Source organism: Tyto alba, unplaced genomic scaffold, assembly GCF_018691265.1.
Source record: "Tyto alba isolate M040663 unplaced genomic scaffold, T.alba_DEE_v4.0 Super-Scaffold_43, whole genome shotgun sequence".
NCBI classification, from domain to species: domain Eukaryota; kingdom Metazoa; phylum Chordata; class Aves; order Strigiformes; family Tytonidae; genus Tyto; species Tyto alba.
In genome coordinates this window covers 82,629-99,462 of record NW_024881319.1, presented here as the reverse complement: position 1 = coordinate 99,462, position 16,834 = coordinate 82,629, and the positions used below count along the sequence as shown (strand labels likewise).

At 55.4% G+C, this 16,834-nt stretch overlaps 3 protein-coding genes across 3 annotated transcripts; all 3 read left to right on the top strand.

Moving 5' to 3' along the window:
- The first annotated feature begins 2,565 nt into the window (after positions 1–2,565).
- Positions 2,566–3,509, top strand: LOC122154675 (C-C motif chemokine 13-like). Its single transcript, XM_042805031.1, has 3 exons — positions 2,566–2,638; positions 2,841–2,955; positions 3,115–3,509. The coding sequence occupies exons 1-3, from the start codon at positions 2,566–2,568 to the stop codon at positions 3,218–3,220; spliced, it is 294 nt and encodes a 97-aa protein (XP_042660965.1). The 3' UTR covers positions 3,221–3,509.
- Positions 3,510–4,536: 1,027 nt separating this feature from the next.
- On the top strand, positions 4,537–5,648 carry LOC122154676 (C-C motif chemokine 13-like). The gene is made up of 3 exons (XM_042805032.1): positions 4,537–4,609; positions 5,047–5,164; positions 5,549–5,648. The coding sequence occupies exons 1-3, from the start codon at positions 4,537–4,539 to the stop codon at positions 5,646–5,648; spliced, it is 291 nt and encodes a 96-aa protein (XP_042660966.1).
- Positions 5,649–6,712: 1,064 nt separating this feature from the next.
- LOC122154661 (PHD finger protein 7-like) lies at positions 6,713–9,711 on the top strand. Its single transcript, XM_042805005.1, has 8 exons — positions 6,713–6,852; positions 7,019–7,130; positions 7,240–7,482; positions 7,644–7,783; positions 7,898–8,060; positions 8,185–8,291; positions 8,417–8,533; positions 8,779–9,711. Exons 1-8 carry the CDS (start codon positions 6,713–6,715, stop codon positions 8,984–8,986), a joined length of 1,230 nt encoding a protein of 409 aa, XP_042660939.1. The 3' UTR covers positions 8,987–9,711.
- The last annotated feature ends 7,123 nt before the right edge of the window (positions 9,712–16,834 follow it).

Here is a 16,834-nt window from a genome sequence, read left to right as displayed (position 1 = left end):
GAGGGAGCACCAAGAGCTCAGCCCCCAGCAGGATCACAAATGCCTCTGCCAGCCCCCAGATTTGTCACGTTCCCCTGTGTTTCTTGGCAGCAGGAGCAGGATCTGTCCCATATGTTTTGCAGGCACCAAGGCCTCCCACTCCCCACCACAGGGCTCAGCCCTTCTCCCCTCAATAATCCCACCACACCAGGGGCAGCAGGAGGGATGTGGGATGAAGCAGGATTTTCTGAGATCTCTGATCTGTATCCCCCATACTTCCTGGCAGGATTTCCCCAGCCGTAGGATTTCCTGGTGAGGGAGGATGATAACAGTCAGGGCCGGCAGAGCCCCAGGACCTCATGCCACAGCCCTGGGAGAGGGGGCAGGCAGACATGGAGGCTGGTGGCCCATCACCAGCGGCTCTGCTCCTCACCACACCCTGCAGCCAAGCCTGAAGCCAGAGCTGTGAAAGCTGGCAAGGAGCCCCCCATGAAATGGGGAAAGAAAGGGAGGAAAAGGGTGTTTTTCAGCCCAGATCACATGCGGGAACAGGGGACCCATGGGGCCACCCCAGAGCAGAGACTGGATCTGCTCACAACAACAGTGGGTCTGCCCATGTCCCGTGCCCTTCTTTGCATCAAACACGGGAGGGCTAATGAGTTGGAGAGGGATGAAGACCAGTTTCACCTGGATTTGTGAAGAGACACAGGAGCACAAGGTTTTTCCTCTGGCTCCTCTGAGCCCCCATGGACATTCTCAGCTCCAGTGCCAGGTCTGTGCAAAACCAGTAAAGCCCCGTCCTGGACAATGTGGGGAGATGGAAGGGGGATATTCCTCCTGGGATACAGGTGAGTCCTGGGGACCCCAGTGTGCTCAGGGGCTGCCAAATCAAGGGGCTTAACCAGGGCTGAAAATCCCCTGTGCTCCAAAATCCCCCATCTGCAGGGCCCACTCACGCCACGGGGCATACATCAGCGCCGGGGCTTGGGACAGAGGGATGCTGCAGGTGCTGGGAATGTCATCCATGGAATTCCCCGACCTGATGTATCCCAGAGTTTTACATAAGAGTCTTTAAAAGGGGCCTTTTCCAGTCCAATAAACACTTTTGTTTTCTTTGTGTTTCTCTCTCATTTTCTTATTGCAGGGAATATTTTCTACCCTTAGGAGACCACATTTACCCCAGCTGAGCCAGGAACAACTCGGTGTGTGGGGGTAAGAAGGGGGATAAGAAGGAAAGGATGGATCCAGGAAGGGAAAGGTGAGCCAGGCAGCTGCACTGGACCAGGACCAGAGGCATCCACTTTCCTCCACTTCTCAGGGTCTCCCCAGGGAGAGATTAAATGGGAGTTGGAGTGATGGGGAGGCTCTCTGATCCACCAGCTGGGCATGGAAACATGACCCCCCACTCTTTGTCCGCACTCACAAGTCCTGGGACATCGCCCAGCCCCGCTTGCGGCACCCTGCTGTTACCCAGCACATGCACATCTAACAGTTGAGGCTGATTTCTGGGAAATGGCTTTGCAGAAGAGCAAATGGAGGGACACATGCGGTCCCACCATGGAGGTGGCCCCCATTCCCATTGCGGCAGGTCCCTGCCTGGACTAGCACCCCATGCCCTCCCCAGCCGAGTTTCCATAATGGGGCTGTACTGCAGCCCCAGGTGGCCAAAACACCAGTGGGGTGCCATCAGCGTTCCCAGCCCTGCCGTGGGCACAGCTGGACTGGTAGGGATATGTGACTGCATCTCTCCGCTGCTTCCCACCATCCGCCAGCTGCCAGCAGCTGGGATGCACTGGAGCCGGGAGGAGAGGGGGCTCTTTGGACAGCTGTGGCCAGGCAAAATCCACTCGGGAAGCCCCAGACTGGCCTCAGCCTTTTCCCAGCTCAGCACAGCCAAGAACATGAGCTGCTGCTTTGGCTCCGGGGGAGGGAAGCGGAGCCACCTGCCCAGCCTCTCCCAGCCCCAATGGGCCCCAAACATCCCCAAACCAACACAGAGTCTTGTACGTGCCTGGTACAAAAAAACAGAAGCTGTTTCTCTATGTTTTCTTGGTGGGGGCTGGAATGTAAAGCAATAGGATGCAAAACTTCGCAGTGCAGGAGGATGACATGGACTGTCGGGAGTCTGTGTGGCTCCTGGGGACCCTGCAGGGTGTTGAGCCTGGTCCTACTCCCATCCAAGGGAGATCCCCAGATGGTCCTGCCTGCCCTGGGACTCCTGCCACAGGGTATGCAGTCTGCCCAGGGAACAGAGATGCAGAGACAAACTTTGGAAGCAACCCAGCCGCCAGTCCTAACGCAGGAGGCAGGAGCTCAGGAAATTTCCCAAGCCCATTGGGGGCTGAATGCACGACCCAGGAGCAGGCTTCTCTTTTCATGGGGCTGTGCTGGAAGGGGATAAGTATTGCTCAACCTCTGTGCTTTGGGACATGGCAGGGGATCAGGTCCACCCCCCTGCCCACGTAATCACTGGCCCTGGGGGAAGCCAGCCCCGCTGCTCCCCCCATAAAAGCAGCCCAGCAGCCCCGACCCCGACAGACAGCAGCTCTGCCCTGACACCACGGAGCAGCCCTCCCGCAGTCCGGCATGGCAAAGGCAGCTGGGGTGGTCTGCGCCCTCCTTCTCCTCGCTGTGCTGTGCTGCCAGAGCCTGGCACAGAGTAAGCACTGCTGCCCACTCTGTCCCCACGGACTGGGGGTCAGGGACATCCCCTGGGGGGGACATCCCCCCTGGGGATGGGTTTTCCTCATGCATGGAGTGCAGGGGAGCTCCCCCCAAAAGGGATGCCATGCCCACAGCAGGAGGGCTAAGATGGGAGGTGGGAGTCTCCAGGCTAAACTGAGCTTTCCCTGTCCCCCCAGGAGCCCTGGCCATGCCAGACAAGTGCTGCTTCAACTTCCAGTCGAGAAGGATCAAGAGAGACAACGTCGTCGCCTGCTACTCCACCAGCCCCGAGTGCCCGCACCAGGCTGTGATGTGAGTACCCTAAACCCAACCCTGGGGTAAAGCCCCTCTACACCCTGCCAGACCCCTGTGTCTTGCTTTGATGGGTCCAATCCTGATCCTCTGTGTCTCCAAGCCCCTTGGAATCTCCCATACCACCACACTGCTAACCCTGTCTTTTCTCTGCCCCAGCTTCAGGGTGAGGAGCGGGAGGGAGATCTGTGCCCAGGCAACCAGGGCCTGGGTGAAGAGGTACCAGCAGAGCTTCCAAGTCAACTCCTTCTCCATCCCCAGCTAGAGGGGTGGACGGAGGCAGCACGGGGAGTCACCTCCACGGGTGGGGGGACATACCGCAAAGGTCATCCCTTTGCAGAGGCGGCAGCAGGGACACCACATTTGGATATAGCAGCTTGTCGGGGATATCCTCCCCATCATCCTGTGATGACCCTCACCACTTCCCCAAAGGCAAAGGGCCTTTGTCATCCTTGGCATCCCACCAGGATGGGGTGTGCCAACCCCACAGGGTGCTGGGGTCCAGACCTGCTGCTGCCCCCCATCCTCTCAGCCCTGCTTTGCATGCAGGCAGCTGCCTGTACCCTTCACTGGCTGCGCTTGCCAGCCTGGCAGTAGCAGAGGGATTAAGGGGTAGTACTCCTACGGTTATTTTTTGTACAACACACTGAATAGAATTAAACGTGATTTCATGCATGCAAGCATCTGGCTGTGCAAGTGTCTTGGGAGCGGGCAGATCATGTTGTCGTCTTTTCTACCCAGGTGTTAAACCAAATCTGAAAGTGCTGGGGTCAGTAAGGAGCTGGGAAGAGCCGAAGCCCCAACAATGTCTCTGTGAGGGGGTCCAAGGGGTGCATGGGGCAAACCGTATCTGTGTGGGCTTTGGGGAAGCCACCAATGAGAGGGGCAAGAGGCAGGCACAGCTCATGAGGAGCGAGCTTCCCATGCTCTACTTGTCGGCCATCCTAATGAGTGGAGACCCCTGGCCCAAACTTGATCAGAGCTGCCACTTGGGTCTGCCTGGTCGAACCTCACAGCCAGCCCATGCTCCTGGGGTGCCTCAAAGAGATGTGATGGGCACTGGCACTGTGACAGGCACGGTGACAGGCTCAGCCACTGATGGGTCTCAGGGTGGGCTGAGGCAAGCCCGGCCACCACCGAGCCACTCATCCTGGTGAAAAATTGCGAGAGGCATCACAGTCAAACTGATGACAAGTGGGGTTTTTTTTAAATAAACTCACCCAGGGCTTTGGCAAGCATCATCCTGTGTGGTTTGCTGGTGACAGCAACTAAACCTAAAATAGACTGCCTGCCCCGGTGCATCACTAGCGGCGCAGAGCTGCTGGCTGCTCACCACACTTTCCAGCAGCCCTCGACCACTGCCGGAGCCGGAGTGGCTCAGAGAAGGAATTTCCATTCACTGGTTGCCCTTTATCAATATCTGTGGGCAGTTTCTTCCTGGGGAGAGTCCAGGGCAGTCATGAAACGCCTGGCTGGAGGATATATCATGCTGAGGTGCAGCCAAGAGATGCAGGTAGCTCTTGGTGGCCTTCAGTCAAGAAGACCTGCCAGCTGCTGGCACCGACGGAGCCCCGCTTGGACATGAAGGTGTTCTCCCTGACACTGCTCACCCTGCTGCTGGCGGCTCTCTGGACTAGAAGCCAGGGAATGTCCTGTAAGTCCCAAAGCTGAGGCTAAGAGCTACCCCAGCACTGTCCTCAGCTCCTGTACTGACAGGGTTTGGGGGGCGTTGAGGAAGGGGATGAAAGCATCAATTCCTGCTTCTGCTGTGGGTTTGAGGGGTTGAGGAGCACCACCAGCCGCCTGAGCACGGGGCTGTCCTGGTCTTGCTCAAAATGAGCAGAAATAGGCTTGGGGATGGCTTCAGCTCCATCACTCTAGCTGGAGAGCTCAGTGATAACTCCACATGGGCAGGAAAACGGGGGGCTCCTCCCCTGCGGCAAAGCAGCACGACCGGGGACATGAGAGGGGACCCCTGGTAGCAGAAGGGAGCAGGAAAGTCCCCAAGGGACCCACCACTCCCCTCAGGGCAGCGCCCATACTCCTCACGCCAGGCGTGGGAGAGCACCAACCCCTCTTGCCTCCTCTCAGTCCGCAGCCACTACGGCACATGCTGCTACAAGGAGATGTTTATCCAGAAGAAAATCCCAGCCTTCCTCATCAAGAGCTTCCAGGAGACGCCTTCCCACTGCTCCCACAAGGCTGTGCGGTGAGTACGCCCGGCCCCCGCCCAGCCTTCCTCCCCTGCACCCCTGCTCCTCACCCTTGCTCGCCCACCTTCCCTACGGGTTGTTCTGCCTCGGGGGATTTCCCCCAAACAAGCCACCCCCAAAGGGTGCCATGCGTGGTGGGTGCCCTGCGCTGGCTCTTCACGTGCACCTCCCTCCTCACTGCTTTACTCCAAATAGCTTCAAAAAATCCCCTGTTTCAGCTGAGAGACAGAAAGGTGGGAAGGAAGCAAAGGTGTCAGAGATTGCTAAAAGTCAGCACTTTGGGGGGATGTGGGGGGAAGGATGCTGCAGGCATCCCCTGAACCTCGGGGCACGGCCGCATCCCACATCCCCCCAGCTAACATAGCCCCTCTTTCCGCCAGCGTGGAGATGCTGAAGGGGAAGAAGTTCTGCGTGGACCCGCAGAAGGAATGGTTCCAGCAGTACCGGCAGCAGCAGGAGTCAACCAGCACCTCCACATGAAGCCGCCTTCACCATAAGCTCTGCTTATTTGCGTCCCATAATTACATGTACAGTCTCATCTTGTTATGTGATGGAGCTGGCTCCATCCCCTCCCCTGTTGTCACCCTCTCCACACTACCGCAGAACCCTCGATGGGTTTCATAAACTACCCTGTTCTGGCCTGCAGCTGGAGTGAGAGGAAGTAAATCCCGTGGGAGAAAAGCAGGGTCACGTCAGGGCTTGGTGTCCCCACAGGGGCCCAGGAATAACCAGGAGCTCCTGAGACGGCAGGGAAACCCGAAGGGCCAAGGCTGATGCCCCCAGCTCAGCTCCCCCCCATGAAGCAGCAGCCCCGTCCTGGTTGTGGGGTTTAAGGATGCCCTGAGCAGCTGCCCGCCCACTGGGATACGGATTGAGGCAGGCAGAAAGGCAGGCGCAGGCTGGCAACAGGAGAAAGGGTTGGCTTTGGAGGGTTTGGGGAGGGTATGGGGGGGTTGCTATGGTTTTTTCCCCAGATGGATCCAGGGGCTAAAGAGGGGCGGCTGCAGGAGGAGAGATGCTTGGAGGTTTAGCGCTGTCCAGGCCCGGCCAGACCCTGCAGATGAGCACCCAGTGGGGGTGAGCCTGCTCGCACTGGGGAGCTCCAGGTCCCCAGGAATCACCCTGTCTCACGGGGAAAACCCTCCCGCAGTCCCTAAAGCCCACCCACCCACCGCAGCAGCAATGGGGATGGCAATCGCCTTAAGGAAATTGGACCATACCAGGCCTGTCACTTGAGTCAATCCCTTCCTTAAAGACAAGAAGAAATTGAAAACACAAATGCTTTGGGGCGTGTTTCCAGTGAGCACGGGGAGGCCGGAGCAGCAGCATCCACGGCAACATCTGTGACCCGGCTGCGCACGTGCTGGATGGACCGTGTTTGTGACCGGGCACGCACGAAACACCCTGGCCTGTATAAATACCCCCACGCCACTGCCCCCGGCTCCGTGGTGTGTTTGCCACGGGCACTGGAGGACAAGGACGGTCTCCGACCAGAGCGAGGTCCCCAGGCCCAGCCAGCTGCTTCGTGGCAGCCACTTGCGGCCATGGAGCTGAGGTCGCGGCGCCGCAGGATGTCAGAATGCCCAACAGAGCAGTGTCCCCCAGCGCTGCCGGAGGAGCAGGCAAGACCCTCCTGTGCTCCTCCCAAGCGCAAAAGGAGATGTCCCAGTCTCCAAGGAGAGAGGTGAGTGCAGAGCTTCCCCCCGGGCACCGGCCAGAGGGGATTTTGGCCGGTGCCCGGCTGTGCTGCCACAGGCCCCCGCAGCGTCCCAGGGTGCTCCGGCCTCTCCCCCATCCCCGCTCCCAGCATTACCCCCACCTGGCTCCGCGGCGTGCTGCTGGGGGTGACGGTGCCTCTGTCCCCCGGCAGTGTGCGGGCTGTGCCGGCAGGACAACTGTGATGCCGACATGGTTGGCCAGCTGTGCCAAAAGGGTGGGCTCTGCGTCCACGAGAACTGCCTGGTGAGTCCCTGGGGCTCGACACCCCCCCAGTCCCCGACACCCTCCGGTCCCCAGCCCCGCACCGCCGGCAGCCCCTGGCACTCACCCTCTTTTCAAAACCCCCTTGCAGTACCACGCCAGCGGGCTGATGCAGAGAGGGGCCAACAAAGAGGGTTTCTACGGCTTCCTCTTCCCTGATATCCGCCAGGAGCTGAAGCGGGTGGCACAGAAAGTGAGGCCTTGTCCCCATGTGTCCCCACCGTGTCCCCACGCCCCGTGCCTGGCACTGCACACGCCAGCAGCCACCCACCCAGCCCCCAGCGCTGCTCTGGCAGCCGGCTGCAAGCAACCCCCAAGTCAGATACCCCATGACGCAAAAAGGCCCGTTCCTGCGGCAGGGGGGGATCTGGAGGGTACGGGGGGCATCCTTATCTATCAGGGGCCCGGTGTCACCAGCCGGGCGGCCCCACAGAACGCGGCGGGGCTCCCTGGGGCCTGTGGCGCTGACACCGTTGTCCTTCCTGCCGTCCCCAGACGTGCCACATCTGCCAGCTGCCGGGCGCCTCGGTCACCTGCCGGGCCGGCGCTGCCGGGCCCCGGCGCTGCCGCCGCATCTTCCACTTCCCCTGCGGCAGCAAGCGGGGCTGCGTCTCCCAGTTGTTCGGGGAGTTCAAGTGAGTATGGCTGCCACGCGGGGTCGGGGCCGGGGCTGGTGCCGGGGCCGGGGCCGGGGTTGGGGCCGGGGCCGGGGTCGGGGCCGGGGCCAAGCTGTCCCCTCCATCCTCCAGGTCTTTTTGCTGGAAGCACCGGCCGGTGCAGCGGGTGCGGGCGGTGCAGCAGGACCAGACCCTCTGCCTCATCTGCCAGGAGGGGGTGGCGGAGCGGCCCTGCTACGACACCCTGGTGTGTCCCGCCTGCACCAGCGCCTGGTTCCACCGTAGCTGCATCCAGGTAGGTGGCATCGCCCCCGGCCCCTGGAGCGATCCCCCCTGCTGTCACCCTGTTGTCGCGTCGCCCAGCTCCAGGGCGGTGAACCGGACCCCCGGCGCTGATGCTGATGCCACCTCTGCCCCAGGGACAGGCGCTGCGCTCCGGCCTTCACCACTTTTGCTGCCCACTTTGCAGCAGCAGGGAGCAATTCCTGGCAGAGATGTTTCACCTGGGCATCCGGATCCCTGACAGGTCAGTGCCCTCCCTCCCGCTGCCGCCTCCCCCTCCGCGATGCTCCAGCTGAGCCCTCCTGCCTGCGCGGGTGCCGCCGGGGTGTCCCCCACGGCCCCAGGGTGAGCGCTCCCCCGCTCCCGCAGGGATGCTGCCTGGGAGGAGGAGGATGGGGCCTTTGCAGGCCATTACTTGCGGCACAGCTCCTGTGATGCCAACCAGTGCCTGTGCCCAGAGGGACGCGAGCATGTGGAGGTGAATGGGTGAGTGCCGGTGGCTGCGGTCCCCGCAGCCCCAGCGAGGAGATGGCGATGCCTTCGTCTCCTCCTCTGGGCAGGGATGGAGCCTCCCTGGGATATGGGCACGGCACGGCAGGGTGAGTGCCAGCAGCTCAGCCCCAGCTGCCGGCGGGAGCAGGGGTGGACGTGGGCTCAGCACAGCGCCGGGGCTGGCACCCCACACACAGCTCGGGGGCCTTTGGTGACAGTGGGTCCTGTTGCTCCCCCAGGCCCTGGAGACTTCTACTCTGCACATCCTGTGCCTCACAAGGGACCCACCAGCTCTGCTCTGCCCTGGGGGAAGATGATGCCGTCTCCTGGGACTGCAGCGACTGCAGAGGCATGGACACTGGAGAGGGGTGCAGCGGGGCGACAGAGTCCCCAGTGTCACCTGCCACCACAGCCACGCAGGACGTGGGGACATGGACAGGGCTGTGATCCGGGGAGAGAGGGAGGGAGGAAGAGTGAGGTGGGCTTGCACAAGGTGCTCATCATCTCCCTCCCTTGACACCGGACCAGACTCCAGCCCCTCCAGTGCAGGGAACCTTGCGCAGCGCCCTGCATCCCGACACTTCACCTGAGGTTGACTAGTCCAGGGCCCTCAAAAAAGACTTCCCAACACTCAACAGATGCCATCGGTGCATACGTACAGTCAGTCAGCCCTGCCCACAGCCACCAGGGTCCCCGCTGACAGGGATGGGTCACCCCGCCTGCCCTGGCAGCTCCCGTGGAGCGATGGCACCCCCAGCCCCACCTACACCTCCAGCAGCAGCTGCACCCAGCCAGGGGTGATGTGAGCACCCACCGCTGCTGGGGGCTCGGGCTGCGGTGGCTGGGGCTGTGCCCTGAGGGTGGCCGGGAGGGGGTCGGGGACACAGGCTCCCAGCAGCCTGGTCACCAAGAAGAAGAAGGAGCTGTGCGCGGATACCCGGGAGCCCTGCGTGGAGGCACATGCGAAGCACTTCCAGCCCCAGAAGAAGTGACCCTTCCCCGCTGCCAACCGCGATGGCCCCGCTGCTTCCCCCGGCGCGCTTGGCTCCCGGCCCCGGGCATGCAAGACAGGACTTCAGCTGCAGCCTTCTCCAGCAGGAAAATCTGTTAAGTTAAACTGTATCTGTCTTACTAGGTAAAGTGATTAAAAAATACTTTCAATTCTATCAAAATCCTGATTTAAACCACATCAGTGTGCCTGCCTGCTAAGGAAGTTTCAAGAGTCTGGATGCCTCAACTGTTTGTGCTATCAACTCCTTTGGGTGTCTCTGCAGTCCCGGCTGGAGCCCTGACGCAGGAGAAGGGTCCCCCGGGGACCCAGTTGCCCTCCCCATGCCCTGGGTTCCCCGCTCCTCCCCTCCCTGGCCAGGGCGGCCTGGGCCCCACAGCAGCTCCCACGGTGCTTCCCCCTCCCCAGCCCGTGTTAACCTCCACTGCCGCCCAGCACGGCCCCACGCTGTCGGGGGACACAAAATGGAAGTGCGTGCTAGGCCTTGGAGCAGGCCTCAGCCTGAACACAAGTACTCGGAGGCCTCGGCCAAGTCGACCCTGCGAAAGTAGAGTCAATGTTTCTTCCTGGTAGTTAGAAGAGTGCTGTGCCTTGGTTTTAACATGGGCTTCGTTACGAGAAAAATGCTCACAAGCTTCGGCTGCTGCTGGGAAAGAAGGAAGCAAGAAGACTGCCAGTAGTACTGCGAGATTAGCGCGGAACACCTGCTGGTGTTCAGCTGGTAGGAGAGTGCTGTAACTTGATGGGAAAGTACCGTAACGCACGAAAGGTATACAAGCAGCCAGCGTGCTGAAGTCGAGCGTCTCAGCATCACCCGTGATTTGAGTCCGTGCCTCAGTACGCCACAGCACGCCGTGACACCAGCGTCTCCCCTGGGGCTGCCAGAGCCGGCTCCTCTTGGGGTAACGGGCCGGCGGCACCCGCAGTGCCAACACGAGGGTCGGGGCCACCGCGGAGGCTCAGCCCTGCGGTGCTCAGGCACATCAGCAAAGCCACACGCCCAGTTCCAACTTTTCTTAGTGAGGAGATGCAGGTTTGTGGGACAGGGGCTGGGGCGGCAGGTGGGTGTCGGGGTGTCAATACCATAGGACATCACGCTCAGTATATAAACTGGATGAGCTGGCCGGGGGAGGAAGGATCTGGGTGGTGGGCAATTGTATTGTGCCTCACTCACCGTACCTATTCTTTTCTTAGCATTCCTAATATTGTTTCTTCTCTCCTTGTGTTGTCCCATTCATCTGTTTCCTGTCTCAACCCATGGGGTTTTACCTTTTTCTTCCCATTCTCCTTCCCATCCCACCGGGAGCAGAGCAGGGGGAGCAGTGACAGCTTGTTACCTTCTGGGCCATAAACATCTATGCCCTCACTGGGCAGTTCACAGAAGGAAAAAGCAGTCCCCTTGAGCTGAAATTGGAAGAGACGGGCCAAAGAGACATCTTGCTGGCTGAGCCATGGGAGGGGGGGGATGCTGGGTCTGACAGGCTCGAGGGGGACAGAAGTGAGACACCTGGTGGGACCCTTAAATAATCCTGCCTCCAGCATGATTCAGTCCGATGTCCTGTGGTTGAAAGGAGCGAGGGGAAAGGGATACAAACTGACCCCAGATATCGTCTTGTGCCAGTAAATTCAAAAGGGAAATTCCAAAGAAAGACGAAGTCAATAAAAAAAGCCTGAAAATTCGAAATAACATTATAAAAATCTTTTGACTCAGCAGAGAGCCAGCGCAGGAAGCTCTGAGGGACTCGCAGGAGGTGTTCAGAGCCAGTCGTGCTGAGGAAAATGAAAAGAGAGAAATAGAAACCCCTGATGATCCCAACAGAGATTTGATGTGCTTAGGTTCTGCAGTGACGGTGACCGTGTTCCTGGAGATGTGGCGGCAAGGGCAGCGATCTGGGATGGGTAAAACCAGGGAATGTGAAGTGTAAAAGGTTGCAACTGCAAAACAAATTTCACTCCTGGGGAGCAGAAGCAGCAAGCAGTCAGCTTAGGAGGTGGGGGTGTCTGCAGAGTGAGAGCCTCTGCCTCAGCCCTGCTCCTTCAGGGCAGAGAAAGAGGAGCTGTTAGAGGTGGCAGCGTCCAAAAAGGCTGCTCTGGAGGAAATTGGTAAGAAGTGGTAGTATCCAGTGATTCTTGACTGAATGGGTGAGCTGAGCAGGCCAGAGGGGTTTCAGAGTGGAGCAGCTAATCTCATACCAGAACCCCACAACCGCTGAACCCACCTCCAGTCCTGGAGGGGACAAGTGAATCTGGCATTTGTGCTGGGAATAGGAGAGCAGGCAGTTGCCACCTGCCCGGGCTGATGGCGTTTGTACAGCCTTGTAGAACGTTTGATTCCAAAACAACATCGTGGTTAGTGACACCTTTTAAAATAGGACTCTCAAATTCCTCTGTGAATAGGCCTGGGTGTTTCACTGAGAAAGAAGATCACACCTCTAATCTGTCTGGCTTCTCGAGCATGCTGGTTGTGTGGTAGGACTGATATCCCTCTGAGTGATGGTTGTTTCTTATCTGCCCTGGAGCTGGGTCAGAAACATACATGAGAAACTCACTACTTTCATGTGCCAGTCTAACCACCCATCTATTTGTATTCCCAGACATTTCCTGGCCATATAACCTTACACCAGCAGTGTCCACTCTATCTCTTTTCTACCCTGTTGTTGACTCTGATACATTCACACAGATCAATTCCTCATTTTCCTACCCTTCAACCCAAGTTCTTTTCATTTAACTCTTCTCATGTTGTATACCACGAGGGTCTTGTCACAGTTTTGTGGTTTGTAGCATGGGTCTTTCCCTGCCCCAGATATTTTCAGCTGACAGCCTCACAAGCTGGAACGTCTGCTATTGTTATACTTGTCCTCAACAGCCTGATTGTACAGTCTATACTGTTCTATCAAATCCCTTCTCCATTGCTGCAGTCCTCAAGGTCATTATAAGCTTTTTGTGTGATATCCTGGCCTCTTCTAGATTGATGATAGCATGTCATTTTGCCTCATCAGCAAATTTCCCTTTGCATTCTCCTGGTTTTTTGCCAAGATCATTAATGTAAATGTTAAGTAGAATAATTTCTGAGGCAGAAACACAAGGAACTGTACTGGTAAACCGTCTTCAGTCTAACACATCCCCTTTTTGCTGAAGCAATTACCATGCCACTTTCAGGCAGTTCTTTACCCACTTTACATTTCATATGCCAGTCACATCTTCTTTGTCTTAGCTAATAATTTACTGTGTGGCACCATTTCAAATGTCTTACTGAAGCCCAGGCAAGTGAGATCTACTGCATTTCCTTCATTGCGAATATCTGTGAATTTATGAAAGGAAGCTGTTAGTTTAGTGTTGGTGTGCATCAGGGCCAATATTGCGTGATGTACTGTATGTTGTCCCTTGTGCAATGCCTGAGGATTTGGAGAAGGGATTTCAGTCAGAGGATTATGTCTGCAAAATACAAGATGATTTACATTAATCAGGGATGGATAAGACTGGGATTATACAAGTAGTTGATGGAACAACATGCTAGCAGATGACATTCACTCAGGAGTCATTTGAAACACTAATTTCTGTTTCTAAGGTCAAATGAACAACTACTTTGGAAAGAAAAAGGCCTGTGGTAATGTTTTTGAGTTTATGGCCAGATTTTAAAGATATTTGGGTCCTGAGTATTTGGCCCATGTGACTTGGAAGTCTCTGTTCCATTCCTCTTCAATGACATTCAGGTTCACTAAATGCCATTTTCTTTAGAAAATGAGACTTAACATCTCCTTATTTTCTAGAGTTGGTCCTTGGTCCTGCAAATCCAAAGATTAAGCAGAATATTGGAGTGCGTGAAGGATGGGACAGAAACTAATTACCCAAATGCCACAATGTTGCTGTAGAAACCAGCAGGATGATCTCCGAATGCCACATTCAGCCCTGATCATTTTGACTCAGAGATGGATAGAGACGACACGGAGGACTTTGAGCCAGGTGATGAAAGCATTTAGCAACTTGGAGATGGAAGATGGAAAAGAGCAGGGCAAGTATGAAGGGAGCTTAAAAATAAACATTCAATATTAATTATCTACCCTTTCAGACAGAGACAGGAACATTTACATGGTTAAAATCATTTAAGGAGAAAAACAGTGCACTAGAGAGAAATATTTTGACACAAGGCATAATTAACGTGCGAAACTCTCTGCCAAAAGGTCTTATCAAGGGCAAAAAGTGGAGAAGAAAGACAGAAGCAATTTCTATAAAACAACCCCAGCTATGTAAATTTAGGTAATTTTTATTTTTTAGTCTGTTTTCAGCGAAGTGGGGCTTATGCAAGCTGCTGTCTGGTTGCAGGAGGTAGTGATAGTTTGTGTCTGCAAACTCAAAACTGAAATCACTTCTTGCTGTCAGACAACTTCTTTTGAAAGCCCCAGCAATGTATTCACGTGGGCAGGCGCAGATCTCTGCAGAGGCAGTAGCTGAGAGCCACTGGCTATGCCAAATTGCATGGAAGAGAAGTAGGTCAGTACATCTGGGAGACCAGAGTCCACGGTGCCCTCGACAAACCAAACCCAGTCCCGGTGAGAGTTAGCCCCAGGGTTTTCCTCCACTTGAGCCCAGGGCTGAGGAGGGGGCTGTAGGTGCAAATAACGAGCACAGGAGACAAACAGCAGGATGGGGGCCTGGGCTGGGGGTTAGTGCTGTGGGTTCTGTTTGTGGGAGCTAGGGCAGAGTGACTCTGGGTTCACTGTGTGGCAAGAAGGTGCTGGGGGCTGGCAAGTGAGCTTCGAACCTGGGTGTTTCACTGGGCCTTGTGCTCTGACTCCAGCCACGTACAGAGAGATGTATTTACATTTAGGTGAAGCAGGATACTTCTTTGTTATGTAAATCTCTGCTCACACAGCATTTTTCTTCCCTGGTTTTGTTTAAAGAAATGTATCTGCTTGCCTTAAGGAGCAAAGGGTGCCTGAGGCTGGGGACTTGTAGTCAACATGGGGAGTCCAGGAAAGGGTGAGAGAAGCTGAGGCTGCAGCCGTCTCTGGGTGAAACATATCCCCTGGAGTGGTCTCTAAGCTCTCAGATCCAGAGCTGAGGGTAACCAGTGTCCCTGTGGTTTGGGAGAGCTGTGCTGGGTGGCTGGAGGGTGTCCGGCACATAAGCCTGCAGTGCCAAGTCACCCTGATTTTGTTGGACCTGACTAATCCCCATGTGTTTTTCTGTAATGCGTGCACAAACAGATGTGCTGAAACCTCCTGCCTGAGGAGAGATTATTTTTGCTCTTACCATTCTCTTCCCTTTCATTTTATTGTAGAAGTTGCTCAAGTTGGGGGGAGAACAGGTCTATCTTTGATCCAGGACGATAGAAAAATCTCTGTCCTGGGATGTGGATCTTTGCTGGGCATAACACAGGATCTTCTGAGGGGGAAGAGACATTCAGGAATTTTAATTTAAAAAGTAGCTGTAGGGATTGGTTTAGGAATTCCACTTTGAATGCTGAGTTACTCTTATAAAGCAATATATGCAAGAGTCAGTGACAGCTCACTGCAAAGTGAGACTGACGGCTGATCTGTGTTTTCCTTGTAACCTTTAGTCACGGGACTCCTCTGCATAATTTTTATCAATGATGAGTGTCACTTCCCGGACAGATGTTGCATAATGCCATGTGGTTTTCTCTACACTTGCATGGGATCGTGGTGTTGGCAGTTTCTTTAATTTCTTTCTGCCTGTGGTTTCCTTCTGTCTTACCCTGCTGCATGGTGGAGGCAGAAGGGCTGCTGTGATCCCTTTAGTGCTGCGAAGCACAGGGTCCCATGTGTCCTGGCAGCCACTCTTGAAAGAGGTGCAGAGAGCATGGCTCCTCTGTGACTCAGGGTCACAAACACAGCCTGCTTCTGCCAGCTAGCAGGGATCTGTCCTCAGGGTAAACTCTCAGCAGAGCTGGGGAGGCTTTCCTAAAGTCAGCTGCAGACTGAGGCAGTTGCAGTTCTGTCCCAGCTTTCCTTAGCAGGCTTGAGGACCAGAAGTGATGCTGTCCTCTTCCAGTGACTGAGATCCTCCCTCGTCTCCTCTTCTAGTCTAAATGAAACTCGTGACATTGTCTGCCTGGACATGGGACTTCCTTGCTGCTCTCTTCTGACTCTTCTCCTATCACACATTTCTTGAAACATGAGGCCCTAAGGGGCAAGTTCCTCACCAGCAGCAGTCGCCCCAGTACTGAGCAAAGCTGGGGCTCTGCTCTGGCTGCACACCGTCCCTGCTGTTTCTGGTTGCTCTCTCAGTGCATCTCTTCACATATCACCATGCCCAACTTGTCCCAATCTGCCTTTCCAGCTGCCTGCCCCCCAGGTCAGTAATGATGGCCCCTCTGCTCTTTTAACTGTGCTTACAGCACCTGGAGGTAATATGTTTTTTAGACTTTAATTCCCTCATTTTCTTAGGGAGACACATGCAAGTCAGTGTCAAAAGCATCTGCTAGTGCAAGACTAGTGCCCTGTTTGCTCATCACTGGCTTTCTGGTACCTCTCCCACTCCATGTGAGTTGGTCCTGTTAATCACCAGTGATTCAGAGATGGCCACAGCCTGGCTGTGGAGGAGGTTAGTGGAACCTTTGGGGCCTTTGTGTTTGACTACACCTGCCTTATCTACCTCTACCTTACTTATTTGTTCTCTTTTCCCTTTTCTCATCTGTGTGCACTAAATTTTGATTGTGTTGAGCACTTGACCATAGCCTCTTGTTTTGTTTATGCAAAGGGAAGCCAAAAAGAGGTGGCATCTTTGACTACTTGCTCCTTTTCCTAACTAATGGGCTTTTGCTTTCTTTTGTTTTTCAGATTTGTTATTTGCAAAGATGGGGTTTCTGATCTCCTGTGTTTCCTCCCCCTCTACCCCCCTTTGATCTTCTTTTGTGTTTCTCTGCTGGATTAGAAAGTCATCTGTTTACAGAGCTCTTCCATGGCAGGAGAAATAAAACCATGTTATTTCTTCACTCTCCCTTTACATCAGTTCCTTATATTTAATTCTTTAAACACACTTAAACACAAACTGTCTACTTTTGCTGAGCTACAGTTTTGTGCAATTTGTTGTAATATCTTCGATTCCAGTTAGAACGGAAAGTATTTCATCAGCATCCAGTAAGAAGTCCCATCCACTCTCATCTAAATGGAGAACCGAAACCTTGGCCAAACCACTTCTGCAGGGAAGAGGAAATATTTTCACCATTTCCATCAAAAATAATCTTTGCAATTGTGAGATTTTCTATGGTTCTTACTAGATGACAGTTTTCTTCTGGTTGCTGCTAAAGTCAATGCCCACAGATC

What these genes read in the sequence shown, in the direction of transcription:
- LOC122154661 (XM_042805005.1), top strand. Translation starts at nt 6,713, where the DNA reads ATGGAGCTGAGGTCGCGGCGCCGCAGGATGTCAGAATGCCCAACAGAG. An exon ending in CCCAGTCTCCAAGGAGAGAG is followed by an intron (nt 6,853 to 7,018) that starts GTGAGTGCAGAG and finishes CTGGGGGTGACG; the next exon opens with GTGCCTCTGTCCCCCGGCAG. An exon ending in GGCATCCGGATCCCTGACAG is followed by an intron (nt 8,292 to 8,416) that starts GTCAGTGCCCTC and finishes CCGCTCCCGCAG; the next exon opens with GGATGCTGCCTGGGAGGAGG.
- LOC122154676 (XM_042805032.1), top strand. Translation starts at nt 4,537, where the DNA reads ATGAAGGTGTTCTCCCTGACACTGCTCACCCTGCTGCTGGCGGCTCTC. An exon ending in TAGAAGCCAGGGAATGTCCT is followed by an intron (nt 4,610 to 5,046) that starts GTAAGTCCCAAA and finishes GCCTCCTCTCAG; the next exon opens with TCCGCAGCCACTACGGCACA. An exon ending in TGCTCCCACAAGGCTGTGCG is followed by an intron (nt 5,165 to 5,548) that starts GTGAGTACGCCC and finishes TCTTTCCGCCAG; the next exon opens with CGTGGAGATGCTGAAGGGGA.
- LOC122154675 (XM_042805031.1), top strand. Translation starts at nt 2,566, where the DNA reads ATGGCAAAGGCAGCTGGGGTGGTCTGCGCCCTCCTTCTCCTCGCTGTG. An exon ending in CTGCCAGAGCCTGGCACAGA is followed by an intron (nt 2,639 to 2,840) that starts GTAAGCACTGCT and finishes CTGTCCCCCCAG; the next exon opens with GAGCCCTGGCCATGCCAGAC. An exon ending in TGCCCGCACCAGGCTGTGAT is followed by an intron (nt 2,956 to 3,114) that starts GTGAGTACCCTA and finishes TCTCTGCCCCAG; the next exon opens with CTTCAGGGTGAGGAGCGGGA.